Source organism: Alexandromys fortis, unplaced genomic scaffold (assembly GCF_014885135.2).
Source record: "Alexandromys fortis isolate MF-2015 unplaced genomic scaffold, M_Fortis_MF-2015_v1.1 scaffold_199, whole genome shotgun sequence".
NCBI lineage: Eukaryota > Metazoa > Chordata > Mammalia > Rodentia > Cricetidae > Alexandromys > Alexandromys fortis.
Genome location: NW_026068074.1, coordinates 1,883,791 through 1,898,239, shown reverse-complemented (window position 1 = coordinate 1,898,239; position 14,449 = coordinate 1,883,791). Strand labels below are relative to the sequence as shown.

Here is a 14,449-nt window from a genome sequence, read left to right as displayed (position 1 = left end):
CTCTCTCTCTCTCTCTCTCTCTCTCTCTCTCTCTCTCTCTCTCTCTCTCTCTCTCTCACACACACACACACACACACACACACACACACACACACACAGAGGTTTTCAATATGTGAGCTGTGGGAAGGACAATGGTCAAAGTAGGTATTGGAAAGAACACTGCACCAGATCTCAATTTTGTGGGAGCCCCAAGTGCAGGCTGTGGCCAGACCCTACCTGTGTGTGATCCTCAGCAGCATCCCTAGCCTTGCCAGTCACATCCTTAGATGACTCCAAATCTTCTGAACAATCCAGAGGAGGTTCAATGTGAAGCCGAGGGCCAGCTTCAGTTCTGATCTGCACGGATTTCTGGACACAGAAATTCAGAGTGTTGACATGAGAAGAGATGCCATTCTGCTCAAAGACAGCTGTCTAAAGAATGAGATTCAAGGAGTACTGTTCCTGAGTAGGGAAGGATTTTGACTAGCTTTTTTAAAGATCATGTCTCTTTAGGCTATCCTCAAACTCCTGCCTCGGTCTCCCTAGTACTGGAATCCCCACTGCAGCCCCGTCCTCGATCTCCCGAGTACTGGAGTCCCCACTGCACCCGAGTACTGGAATTCCCACTGCAGCCCCTGTCCTCAGCTCAGCAGGTTTACAGTGTTGTACCTCCTATGCTTATTTTTCCCTTATATTTGCAAAGTATATTTGCAGTAGAAATTTTCAGAGTTTTAGTGATTATTTTTCAGTAGAATTTTTATAGGTGTTAGACTTTCCCAAAGAGCCTTGTGAAAGCCGGGTGGTGGTGGTACACGCCTTTAATCCCAGCACTTGAGAGGCACAGGCAGGCGGATCTCTGAGTTTGAGGCCAGTCTGTTCTACAGAGCAAGTTTCAGGACAGGCTCCAAAGCTACAGAGAAACCCTGTCTCAAAAATAAATAAATAAAAAAATAAAGCCTTGTGAGCTAACTGAGCCTGTGTTTGGGAAAGTGTGGCTGACATGCCGTAGGTTTGCTAAACTGAAAGGCACAGAACGTTTGCAAAGCTTTTTGGCCTACACAAGCTGTCCTTGCTACAGCATCTCTTCTTTCAAGCATTCTTTGCATCTTTCTTAGAGAAACAAATACCTGTGCCAGGTGTTGGGGGCTATCAACCACTCCAGAATTCTATTTCCCTTTCTTCCCCTGTATGCACATCACCGCCCCCCCCCACCAACACACATACACAGAGCCCACCTTTGTGCAGCTAGCGGGGACCAAAGGGCCCATAAGAACAACTAACGGTGTGGGTCACGGGGAGTGACGCGACTGCCTCATGCCCAGCTCAGCTAGCATTTGGAGTTGCAAGGAGACCCTCCCCTAGTGCCCCCAGATGTTGTAACATCAGACCACATAGAAAGCTTTTACACTTGCGATTTTTATCCTGAGTAGAGTGGGCTGAATTGGTGACACAAGGGGGGCCAGCGGAGGCAGTGGCAGCTGCAGCCACTGGCAAAAAAAAAAAAAAAAAAAAAAAAAAAAAAAAAAAAACCTCAGAGAGTTCCAGAGAGTGGGTGGGAGACGACTGAGGACAGTGCAGTATGGAGAAGAAATAGAGAAATAGCAGGCTGTGAGCTAAGGCTGTGGAAGGCACAAGAGATGGTAGGCAAGATGCTGCAGGCCTTGGTCTCTAGAAGAGTTTCTGGGAGCTGCCCACCTCAAAAGCTCATGGTTTTGAGAGCTATACCACCAGCCGCAGTAGCTACTGAGAATCCCAGAGTGGCTGGCTCAGAGGTTGAGCACATGCTGCTGCCTGACTGCTTAGAGCTCAGGATCTCACTGGCTTCCGAGTGCCTGACTCCTGGCAATCGGTTCTCAGAACAGGAGGCCTCTCACCTGAACTGCCTCTGACGTCTAAAACCTGGAGTCATAAGTCTCTGTTTCTCAGGGCTCTGAGTCTGTCAGTCCAACCTGCAAGCCTGCCTGTCTGTCCTGCCCTTTGTCTTCTGGAGAAGCACCTGAGTTCTACGCCAGGCCCAAAGCTGCCAGTATTAGAAGCTACTCCCTGCTCACTCATGATTTCCACATGAGCAGAACAAAAGGACTCAGCCAGCTGACAGGTGACATCTGTTGTCATACCATGCAAGCCACTGTTAGCAAACCCAGACCTCACTTGATATACCAGCATACAAGGCTCCCACACTGATTCCTGCACATTCTAATACGTGTGACTGTGAGCCAACTGGAGCCACTGCCAGGGCCCTGTCAGTCCAGCTGAGTCCATAGAAACCCCTTCCTGTGTCTCTGAGCGCTTGCTTGCCTCTCTGCCCTGAGTCCATGTGTGGCTAAAGGGTGAGAATGAAACAGGCCACTGTCTATGAGAGCAAGGAAGATGTACCGCCATCGGGCCACTTTTAATGCCTTGTGTTCTCCACACACCGCCATTGGGCCACCTTCCCTCTTCACGCCACAGCCCAGGGCTAGCTCTAGCTGTGATGGCTTCCTTCTAGACTCGGATACTTTGTTCTTCTCTCCAGGCCAAGGAGTGCTATGTTCTTCTCCCTGGGCCACTCAGCAACGTCGTAACACTGGGGCCTATTGGCCAGGAGGAGAAGATGGGAGAAAAGGAAGTGACAGACCACAGACAGACTTATGTCAGGCCAAGCAGGAGGTAGCCGGATCACCAGTCACCCAGACCCTTTAAGGCCTTCTGGTTCTTTCTCTAGAAAGGGGAGGGCTTGGACCAGGACTTTGCTACTTCTGAATGCTGCCTGTGGACCTATAGTGTTAACCTTTCTGTCCCCTCTTTCCTAAAACTCCAGACAAGCCTGGATACACACTGCCTGTCTGCCCTGTCCTTTGCTCTGGAGAAAACACCTTAGCTCTTACTTGTGAACCCCTGCCAGCCACAGATCCACCAATCCTAGAACTGAGTTCCTCAGGGGAAGATGGGACATGTGACAGAAGCCAGAGCTGCAGACACCACCTCCCTCTCCTGCCCACTCTACTAGGAGATAGTTCTTGGAAGCAGAAGAGTACTGTAAGTAAGGCGCTGTTGGGGCTATCGTGGCACCCTGGGGCACAGGAAAGGCCCAGCTAAGAGGCAGAGATTGAGGCCTGCCTGAAAGGAAGCTGGCAAATGACAGTGGGAGCTGCAATTTGGCTGGCCTCTGGGTTGGCACATCCACAGAAGGAACTCTACATCCAGCAAGGAGCCAGGATCATAGCCCTTCAGCAACTGCCCAGCCTCCTCCCTGCAGCTCAGCACAGCAGAACTCCGCAATGATAGCCAATATGCAAACACAGCTTTGTGGGCAGCCCTAAGGCCCTAAGTCAGCAGGCCCTCACGGCTCTAGCTGCACTAAGTCCCAGACACCAGTGCCCTACCCGAGTCCACTCAGCACCATGGTGAACACTGCGGCTTATGAAGCAACAGTTCTGAAATTAACTCTGTGGTCCAGAAAGTGCTCACAATACTGAGTGGGTGCCCAAAGGGTAATAAATAGCCGCCATCTGGCCTGCTCTCCCACCCGAGCCTGGGGAGCCTCCTCTGCCCACAACCTGGGGGATGGCCCCACCCACACCAAGGCTGGCAGATTCCAACCCAGCACCAGCCACATGCATGCTCCTGGCCTCCCACCTTCCACCTTACATGGAAGAATGACGTTGCTCCAGGCTGGCTCCCCGACTGGCATACTGCTTTACCGGGAGTGGGTGTTTATGAGTGGCTGCTCTTTCCTGCCTACTTGCAAACCCAGACCCTGCCAGACCTTTGCAGTACCTATCCTGGAGGAGGATTTAAAAGCCTTTCCACACAAACCTCCCAAAGCTGCTCACTTCGAGCTCAGCCCACACTCCACCCAGTTCATGCCCAGAGTTATTTGTGTGTCTTTTGCACCTCCTCATAAAGTGTTCTAAGAGGGTGCATTCAAGTGTACTGTCAAACACGAAAAGAGCGAGCACGGGATGCCCTGCATGCTTGGACAGGTTGTGTGATATGTTAATGGCGCCCTCTAGAGGTGGAACGGCTCTACCAAGGCCCCCAAAGCAGGCTGGGGTGAGGAGCTGATCTTTGATCAGCTCTTTGCAGGTTTGTCAGCTCTTGACAAGGTCACAAGTCAGAAAGCAGCAAGGGGACCCAGCTTCACAACCTAGAGGTGAGCTGTATTGTAGATGCTCATATGACTGCAGCCACCCAGGAAGCAGATGTTGTAGTAAGGGACAGCCAAGGCCACTTGCATCCCACAGCAAACCTTCTGTGGAGACCTTTCCTGAGAGTCTAGTCCACAGTAAATCACTGGAAGGCCAATCCCTTCACTACCGATTTAATGCCGAGAGCCAGTGATGTTCATCAAAGCTGACAGCATTTTGGTAAACGGCAGCTCTGTTGATTAGGCCACTGTCTACCCAAGTATTACAAGGCTGAGGAAGCCATAAATCTTAATCCACTGATGGCGGCAGAGAGATCTAAGGCCCAGAAGCAGCAAGGGAAAGGCCAGCGGGGACAGATGCCAAAATATCACCTGCAGGCCGCTCCACAGTGGAGGTGGTGGCGTGGGGGCCTGCCGCATTCATCCAGTCAACCTCTAGAGCCCCGAGCTCCACTACTGACCAGGCCATGGCCAGCAGAAGTGATAGTGTGACCCCACTGGCCCTTTGTGGTGAGCCCTGCAGTCTAAAAGAAACCCTGAAACTGGAACAGGGCCAGGACCCCATTCCTGGTAGGGTGGCTTTTAAGAACTGGCCACTGGGGACCCTGCCTCCTTAACCACCTGCTTTCATCTGGCTACCCCCAAAGAAGAGGAGCCCAGTCAAAAGGATGGAAACAGCTGGGCATGGTGTCTCAAATCTGTAACCTCAGCATGAAAGAGGTACACAAGGAGGATCAAGACTTAAGGGTAAACCTGGCCGTGGTGGCGTCTACCTTTAATCCTAGCACTCAGGAGGCAGAGGCAGGTGAATCTCTGTGAGGTCAAGACCAGCCTGGTCTACAAGAGCTAGCTCCAGGACAGGCTCCAAAGCTGTGGAGAAATACTGTCTCAAAACAAACAAACAAACAAACAAACAAACAAAACAAAACAAAACAAAACAAAAAAGGTCGGCAACTACTTAGTGAGTTCAAGGCCAGCATGGGCTATGAGAACCTATTTCAAATTTTTTAAGTAAATAAATAATTAAAAATATAAGACTCCAGAAGCATGAGGGCAAAGACTGGCCCCTCCCTCTTCTGTGAACCCAAAGATTTGTCTCTGGAACTTTCTACCTCGGAGATACTTTCCACTTAACTCCACTTCCTAGGGCCAGAGGCGGTCAATGAGCTTCTTACCCTGGTGACAGTAATAACACTGATGCAGAACACCAAGACTAGGAACACCAAGACTAGACTGCCCAACTCCAGAATATTAGCTCATAAGCTGTAGTCACGCTCCTGCTCCTAGGCTGTTCAAGGCCAGGCAGGATTAGCACCAGGTGACCCTGAGTCACACAACCCACTCAGGTGGCATTCAGCACCCCACCAAGGCCAACTACAACAGTCAACTCCCACAGCTCCCACAGGCCACAGCCTGAGCAACACGGATGAGCTGAGACACTCAGATAGTTTCTCTTGGATGTTTCAACCGATCCAGGAGTGAGAAACTAACCTGGAGGGGTGCAGGGGGTCAGTGGAGCCAGAGGAAAGGGCACGGAGTGGGGCTGTGGAAAGGGGCAGAGGAGAGCTGTGTGGATTCAGAACACAGCCTCAGAGCTCCTGCGAGCCTGGGGTGAGGGGAGTTATGGGGTGGATAGAACAGTCCCATCTGCACACAACAGTCAAGAGCTTTCCAAAGGCAGCTCTACCATCGTGGTGCTTCCCCGAGCCCCTCCACTCAGTCTGCTGCCCATATCCTCAGCTTGTGTGATCAGCCATGCAACTGTACCCCAGGCCCCCAGCTCTGCCTCTCTATCACCATGCACTGACCCCTGATAACACCTTTTCCATCACACTCTAATGAGTCTTTCCAAGAAGACCATGATCCTCACATTCAGGTCTGTCCATGGGTCCTGGGCACCTCTGCTGCCTGCCACTGTCCCTCTGGCATGCATGGCTCTCCTTCATTGCACCTGTCATTCACTTGCTGGCCACTGCTGTCCTGTCCTGTCCTGCACTCCTATCTCCTGAGTTCCAGGGCAGCAAGGCTGGCCTGCCTCACTTGCAGCCCATAACCCAGCACTAAGGATCCAAATCTTCAGGGTGCTCCATAAATGTCCAGGACTAAGCGGAGGAAGTGAGGCCAGACATGACAACGCAGCAGACGGGAGACTGCCGAGCAGTCATGAGGACTGGGGTTTGGATTCTAGCCCCACAGAACATGAAGGGCCTTCTGAGCAAAGGCACAGTGGACTATGGCGGAGAGGTATTCCTCCAACTCTGAGGAAGCCGAGACAGGAGAACGTCTGGTACATGCTCTGTCCCAGCCTAGCTGAGAAAATGCAAGTCCTGGGTTCATTGGAGAGGACTGCCTCAAAGGGATAAGCAGAGAGGAGTCCAGCTGAGGCCTTCTCCTGGCCTCTGCTCACAGGCACTCTTTCCCCTCCCCCACAAATAAAAGAGAATTAGAAATGTGAGAATGAGTGGCCTGGAGACCTCTAGACTGAGACACCCTCAACCCCTCCACTAACCCCAACAATGAGCCACACTACCAATCCACCACCTCTGTGCCAGGCACGGCAGAAACGCCCACAGGCACTGGCTGGGCGATCTTCATTAGCTACCTTCTGAGGCAGGCGTCCTTATCGACCATCTTCTAGATGAAAAAGCAGACACCAAGAAGATGGCCAAGGCATAACCAGGGAGCTGCAAGCACTGGCCTCATCAAAGCCTCACCTGCCACCAGGGGGACCTAGCTGAAGAAGTGCACTGCTCACAGACCACCTGTGACACACCACACACAGCCCCATGAAGTTGTGAGATAACAAAAACAAAGCTTAGCGAGGTCCATTACCAGCTCCAAATCACACAGCAAAGAAGCATCCCAAAGCCCATCCTCTTTCTTTCCCAGGAGCCACAGAGGCAGGTGGGGAGAGGAAGTGTGGTAGAAGAAACAGCGCATAAGCCAAATGATGACATGCCTTCTGCTCAGCCTGGCGGCTGGAACCCCGGGGGTGCTATTAGTGGCCTGTCAAGGCTCAGGGTCTGTGTGCAAGGGAGGTCTAGCCGCTCACATTGCCTTGAACAGGGGAAGAGATGCAAGGAGAGGAGAGGGCTAGGTCACTGTTGTTTCTGAGCACTGTCCTCAGGGCAACAGACTTCTCAACTCCATCCCACACAGGCCAGGCCACAGAACAGGATCTGTCTTGGCATCCCTGAGGCTGGCCCACTCTCCCAGTTGTCCTGGGCACCAATTCTCCTGGCAGGCTAGAGCAGACAGCTGTGCAATGTGGGCTGGAGGCCCCCTCCGAGCCGGCCCAGATCATCGGCTCCAGAACTACGCGTGCAGCCTGGTCAGCTTTCTACTCAAACAGCCATCCCTATTGTTAGGCACTGAGTGACCCCTAACTGCTGCAGTGCAGAAGGGCAATTATGGCAGAGCGGCTTTGGGAGGCGAGGGGAAATTAGCCCTGATTAAGTCTTGTGAAGTGGGGAGCCACAGGAGAGACGGGAGGGATGCTAATTAATCTTAGGCCAAGTCTTTTAAATTGGACAGACTCTGGGGCCAACCATTAAGTCACAGTCTAAGACACAAATATGGCTCGTGATAATAGAAAGCCCTCCAAACAAGCAGAAGAGCTGTGTGGAGTGAGGCAGGCAAGAAAGGCCTCATTAACAAGAAATTAACATTCATGGCTGGGGACAGACACAAGCACCCAGGCTGGGGCCCTGTGGGCCTGCTCTTCAGACCCCAGCTAATGCAGGCATAACTGTTTCCAATAAGCATAGGTATGAAGACTAAGGAGTCTGCAGCATCAGGCCCCTTCCACACCCCAACCCAGCTTCTTCCCTTAGGGGTCATGTGACCCAGAACAAGTACTTTTTGCTCTCTGGTCCTCAATTTCTACAGCAGCACCATGAGGACACACATAAACCAGTTGGGTTGCTGTGAAGACATGGTAGGTGGCAAGCACGGGAAAACCTTTATTGCCCAGGACTGGAGAGATGGCTCAGAGCCTAAGAGCACTGGCAGCTCTTCCAGAGATCCTGAGTTCAATTCCCAGCAACCATGTAGTAGCTCACAATCATCTGTCATGAGATCTGGTGCCCTCTTTTGGCATGGAGGTGTACATGCAGTAGGAACGTTGTATGCATGATAAATAAATAAATCTTTAAAAAAAAAATGCAATGCCCAATTTCCTCCATACCCAGATTAACAAGGACACTGAGTCCCTGCCTAAGCCTTCCAATCTGTGTTGTATATGGTCCCTGAGGCCATCTGAATGTGCTAAAGGTACAAATAGGAGCCAAAACCCCATGATTCAACCTCAGTACATACATGGCATAGAGAGACACTTGGGTACATTAGGCAGCCCCATAGAAAACCAGAACTGTCCCCAAGGGAAGCTAGCAAGGGACAATAGCAAATTCTAGCTGGGGAAGAATACAGAACTCAGAGCCAAGGATCTGGTTCTAAGTCAGGACTCAGGCACTTCTTAGCCATAACCTTGTGTAGGTCCCTGAGTTTTTCTGCGCACCTGTCTCCTCTGTTCCCTAATAAGAGTGGACAATGTGAAAAGCTAGACTCTGGGTGTGCTGAGTGCCAAGCAGAGAGGTTGTGTGTAGCTGGGACAGTACTGGGACTCAGGGCCAGGACTCAGAAATGCAGGCTGTCTCAGCAACATTGGCAGCCACCCAAAAGGGCACCTCAGTTCACCAGGTTCACCAGGGTTCTGTCCTCATCATTTACTTTATCTCTGATTATGCCTGGCATATGGTAGCTCTTCAATAAAAACAAGTGGATAAATGAACCTGAGTCTGCTATTATTGCACTCCCCTGTGGGCTCTGAAGGTCCCAGGCAGAGGGAGTACCCTACAGTGGGGCAGGTACCCCAGAAACCAGTACCTGCAGACATGCCCTATAGCCACCAAGCCCATAGGGGCTTAAAGACTCAACTGGCCCATTCCTCATCCTAATCAAGTGCCAAAGCCATGGTCCTGGCTCTGTTCCTGTTCCCAGACCTGGTGCCATCCTCGGCGCTGGACCTTTCCAGGTGCTGTCCTTGAGCTGCGTCTTAAGACTTCTTCAGCTTCTCTAAACAGGGTTCTTCGTCCACAATCTGCAGCAGAGACAGGGAAGGGGCAGGTGAGACATGGAAGACAAATTCACACTGATGGCTGCTCTGAACTGTACATCTGCAATTCAGGCCAGCTGCGCAAGGTCATATATACGAGGGATGCATCGTCCTATTGAAGCGAGCTGCAAGCAAGCCAATACCCAGCAGCAAAGTGTATGAGTTGCAGAATGTCTGTTCTGCAAAATGGCATGTCTAATAGCCTATCAGGTAGCTCTACAGACACAAAGAGCCATTGCCAAAGCATAGATGTAACAGCAGGACGCCATGTGTAAAAGAGGGTGGATGGAGACATAGTTGAGGAATGAGTGAATATACTGCAGGGTTCCAAGCTCAGGTAATCCTGTTCCCTGTAACTCCTCCACCAGCAGCCTGCCCACGGTAAAAGCTAGAAAGCCATGGCATTCCCTCTTAGACACAGGGGCTACAAAGTTCCTGGTAAACCGTGTGTTTAAAATACTACAGTGGCTCCCTTAAGGGAATATTTTGTGATATCACTTTCTCCCTTTGTCCTTTTGTTGTTGATTTTGTATTTAATGTATATAATGACTTGGGAGCTTCCCACACCTATAAAGCAATGAATTCTAATAATACAGAGAGACCAAGCAGATTCCTCAGAGTGACACAGCCAACCTGAAGCCTGGTCCCATCTGTTAAACCATTCTATCCATTCAATACTAAATCATGTTCCAGTTTGCCTACAGGTAGACCAGGTGGGGAGTTTTTCCATCCCACTTAGGCTCTCGGAGGACACCTGAAATCCCTTTAAAGCATGAAGGGGCTGGATTAACTAAATGTAAAAACCAACAGTGGAATAAAACATTTCATAGGTGTTGGGATTAAAGTTAATATGTGCATATCAGGTATTATTTAAAATAGCCCTTAAAATCATGGACATTAGAGCCTCGGGTAATAGAAAAACTGAAATCTCTTGCTCTAGCTGCCTATGGTTTGGGATGTGGAGGCCACATCTAGCTTGAAAAGGAGTAAAAAGGGATTTAAGCCTGGAGTGGCTGCTGAACACATGTGAGGCCCTGGGCTCCATCCCCAGCACCTTCAAGAGTGTTTCTCTGTCTTGCTCTTGGGCTATCTTTCTGGACAGATGGACACAGTTAACACATTTGCTAGTGAGCTCACATAGACAGGGTGTTTCCAAAGTCTCTAACTTATGTCTTTAATTTTCTTTTGCAGTGTTTTGTTTCTGCCAGGCAGGTGCTCTAACACTGAGCTACATCCCATCCCTTAATTTTCAACTAAAAACACTGCTGCCTGGCATAGGAGGGTCTGCACTCACCTTGTGACCCCTCGGCCTGGGAGGCGCTTCTGGAGAAGTCTGTGTGCACAGCTTTCCGTGGGGATGTCTTCAGCTCCGAATTGGCCCCATTGACATAGACAGAGAAACCTTGCTCCAAGTGCTCCAGCCTCAGCTGCACAGGATCCTTGGCCTTTAAATGCTTTAATAGTCTGGAAGAAAAAGATTGCCTGCCTGGATCCCAGCAGTGTCATCACTTTGATAAAGTGATGACAATGTTTCTGTGATACTTTAAGAATGGTCCCCAGAGGCTCATACATTTGGATACATTTGGTAGAACTTTTTGGGAAGGATTAGGAAGCATGGTCTTGTTGGAGGAAGTGTGTAACCAGAGGCAGACTTTGAGGTTTCAAAAGACCCCCACCATGCCCAGTGTGCTGCGTCTCTGCATCATGTGTGTGGGTCAGGATGTGAGCTCTCCGATGCAGCTCCAGTGCAATGCTGACCTGCCTGCAGCCATGCTCCCCACCAAGATGGTAAAAGGATTCTGATAGCTATGAAACTGTAAACCCAATCAAACATTTTCTTTTTATAAGTTGCCTTGTTCATGGTGTTTTACTACAACATTAAAAAAGTAACTAAAACCAAAGCTGGTATCTGGGAATGGATTATTGCTGTGAAAGGCTTGATCATGCTGTTTTTTGGAGGACTATGGAAGATTTGGGGACTTTGGAACAGAAAAGCAATTGAATGCTGTAAACAGAACTTAATGGGCCATTCTAGTAGGAGCTTGGAAGACAGCAGTGCCTAGTGAAATGTGAACTGGGAGGCCCGGCTCTGGGTTTCAGAGGAGAACAATATTAGCAATTGAACTAGAGACCATTCTTGTGATATTTTGACAAAGAATGAGGCTGTTCTCTTCCCTGGTCCTAAGAATCTACCTGAGGCTATATTGAAAAGCTTTTGGACTAATTTTGTTGGCAGAGAAGATGCCAGGATGGCCTGATACTGATTCTGTCACATGGGTTCAAGCGATCACTCTTATGCAGCAATGAAAAAGAGCAAGCAGGGCAAAAAAGAAACATAAAATGTCCAGTTTGAGGAGCAAATAACCCCAGGAAATGTAATATGGGAGCGAAGGCATTTGTTGAAGGAGATGAGGAGAGGACAGATGGACATGGAATAAAGGAAGAACTGCCTTCAGGGCAAGACCCCACCTAGCTAATCCTGCAGTTTCTAAAAGGATAAGGTCCAAGGGATTTCCTCTACCTAAAAACCACCTACAAAGGAAAGCTTATGCAAATGTGATCAAGGAGGTGCCAGGATCCATCCCAAGCAGGCAGCAGGGTTTGGCAGTGTCTACCATATGGTTCTGGCTTTAGAGTCATGAACGATACCAAAGAAAAGAGGTTGTGGTCCCTTACTCTATGGCTAAAGAGAGCTACCAAGGCAAAGCTTGTGGCAGGGAATCCCTGCATAGAGACTCAGAAAGGACATTGTATGAAAATACGAAAATGAATCCTGTATTGCTTTGGAGATCCCAGGATTTGAAGATGCCAGAACTGTGGGATGTCTGCCAGGAGGAGCTGCACACAGTGGAACTGGCCCAAGGAAAAGAAGAGTGTTGCAGTCAGTGAGGCTGGAAGGGTACCGCTATCTGAGCTCTTTGACATCATACATGGAGTTAGAGGATCTGGAATTTCCCTTCCTGGATTTCAGTCTTGTTTTGGTCCAGTATTTCCTCACTCTGCCCCTATTCCTCCATTTTGGAATCATAATGTATATTCTGTGCTATTGTATGTAGGAAACATGTAATCTGCTTTTTGATTTTTATAAGGAGTTAGAATCAAGAGACCGCGTTGAGTCTCGGAGAAGACTTTTTGGACTTGTTTTGCTTTGTTTGTGTTTTTTGGGATAGTGTTTCTCTGTACACTGTGGGGGCCAGCCATGATAAGCTAAGTCTGGGCAGGTCACCCAAAGGAAGTTCTTTACTTCCAACCATTATCGCCTGCCAGAGTAGAACTTGGTCCTCGATAAATTTAATGAGAGACCTGAGTCTCAGTAGTTTACCCTGAAGCAATACCTGGTAGCAGGAAAAAAACAGAAGCTGAAATATCCCGACCTCCACCCAAGAACAGACCATTCAAAGGAAATGCCTAAGTTATAACTGCTGTAGATAGGATCACCTGCCAGCACACACTCACCAGGACACCCCTAGACAAATGTCAGCCAATCAGGGGTCCCGAACCTCAGAGAACCCACACCCCCACCTTTACTACTATAAGAACCCAATTCTAATTGAGCTCGGGGCTCTCTGTTTATTTCAACACACTGGACATGCAGCGAGACGGAGTTTGCAATCTTGATTAAAATAAAGGCTCTTTGCTTTTACATATGGGACTCGGTCTCCTTGTTGGCCTTGAGGGGACTTCACGGATTTGGGCATAGCATGCACCCCTGTAGACCAGCTGGCTTCAGAGATCTGCCTGCCTCTGCCTCTTGAGTGCTGAGAATTAAGGTGTGCACCACCACACCAAGCTGACTTTCATTGTTGTTGTTGTTGAAGACAGGGTTTCACTGTGTAACAGCTCTGACTGTACTAGAACTCACTTTGTAGATCACAGAAATCCACCTGCCTCTGCCTCCTGAGTGCTGGGATTAAAGGTATGAGCCACCACCACCTGGTGACTTTTTGGACTTTTAAATTGTGTTTATACTGTGAAAGACTATGGAGACTTTTGAAATTGAACTAAATACATGCGGCATTGTGATACGGTTATGAGGCTATGGGGGTAGGTAGTGGAATACGGTGGTTTGAATGAGAATGACCCCCAATCGCCCATAAGCTCCTATGTTTGAATACTTGGCCCCAGTTGGTAGACTGTTTGAGAATGTTGGGAGATGTGGCCTTGTTGAAGAAGGGGTGTCACTGAGGGTGGACTTTCATGTTTCAGAAGACTCCTACCATTCCTGCTGTGCATCTCTGCCTCTTGTTTGTGGGCCAGGGTGTGAGCTCTCAGCTGCTGCTCCAGTGCCTGCCTGCTGCCCTGCTCCCCACCATCATGGTCGTGGACTCTTACCCCTCTGAAACTGTAAGCCCAATTAAATGCTCTCTTTTGTAAACTGCCTTGGTCATGGTTTTATCACACCAGTTTAAAAGTAACTATGGCAGTCTGTAACTCATTGCTGACGTGACATTGGCACAGTGTACTGTGTCTGCATTAGCCCCTCCAGAGCCATGGCTATGGGATGCCAGGTTCTCAGTCTTTAAACACACCTTTATACCCCATGGTAATTAGATTCTCAAGTCAACAAACAGGCTTTCCCTTTAGCGATTAAGAACCTAGCAAGTTGGAAAAAAATTTAATAGATTATTTTATGTGTATGGGTGTTTTTCCTACATGTATGTGGACCACATGTGTGTCTGGTGCCTATGCAGGTCAGAAGAGAGTGTTGTGTTCCCTAGAATTGGAGTTACAGAGGGTTTTGAGTCTCTACAGGGGTGACAGTAATTGAACCCAAGTCCTCTGGATGAGCAGCCAGTGCTCATAACTGCTGAGTCATCTCTTCATCCCCCAAGTTAACAAAGGTTTCAGAGGGGCACAATATTAGCAATTGATCTAGAGACCATTCTTATATTTTGGAAAGAATGGGGCTGTTTTCTGCCCTTGTCCTAAGAATCTGCCTGAGACTATACTGCAAAGTTTGGGACTAATAATAATCATCACATAAGGGTGAATTCTAAATGCCAAACCTGACTCTGAACACAGAGAGTGGATTCAGGTTATGCTCCGGGAAGCCACCATGAATAAAGAACGACCCTGTGCTGACCCAAGGCTCCTAGGGAGGAAGAGGGGAAGGTTCCAGCCAGCTCTGGCCACAGCATTTCATCTAGTCAGAGTTGCTCAACAATCGTCTTGCTATGTTTGTGTTTAAAGACAGAAGCAAGCATGGTGGTTGTACCTGTAATCCCTCA

The 14,449-nt window shown here is 49.2% G+C and overlaps 1 protein-coding gene across 6 annotated transcripts in view; it reads right to left on the bottom strand.

The window, feature by feature from the left end:
- Positions 1-14,449, bottom strand: part of Katnip (katanin interacting protein) — a 168,264-nt gene that overhangs the window by 98,999 nt on the left and 54,816 nt on the right. For 4 of the 6 annotated variants that reach the window (XM_050121617.1, XM_050121615.1, XM_050121616.1 and 1 more), the window contains 3 exons: positions 10,516-10,685; positions 9,109-9,206; positions 217-348 (listed from right to left, as the gene is read on the bottom strand). In XM_050121617.1, the coding sequence (XP_049977574.1) occupies positions 217-348; positions 9,109-9,206; positions 10,516-10,685 (400 nt within the window). Of the gene's footprint in view, positions 1-216; positions 349-9,108; positions 9,207-10,515; positions 10,686-14,449 lie in introns of those variants that run through there. The other 2 variants (XM_050121619.1, XM_050121620.1) reach the window with 2 other exon arrangements.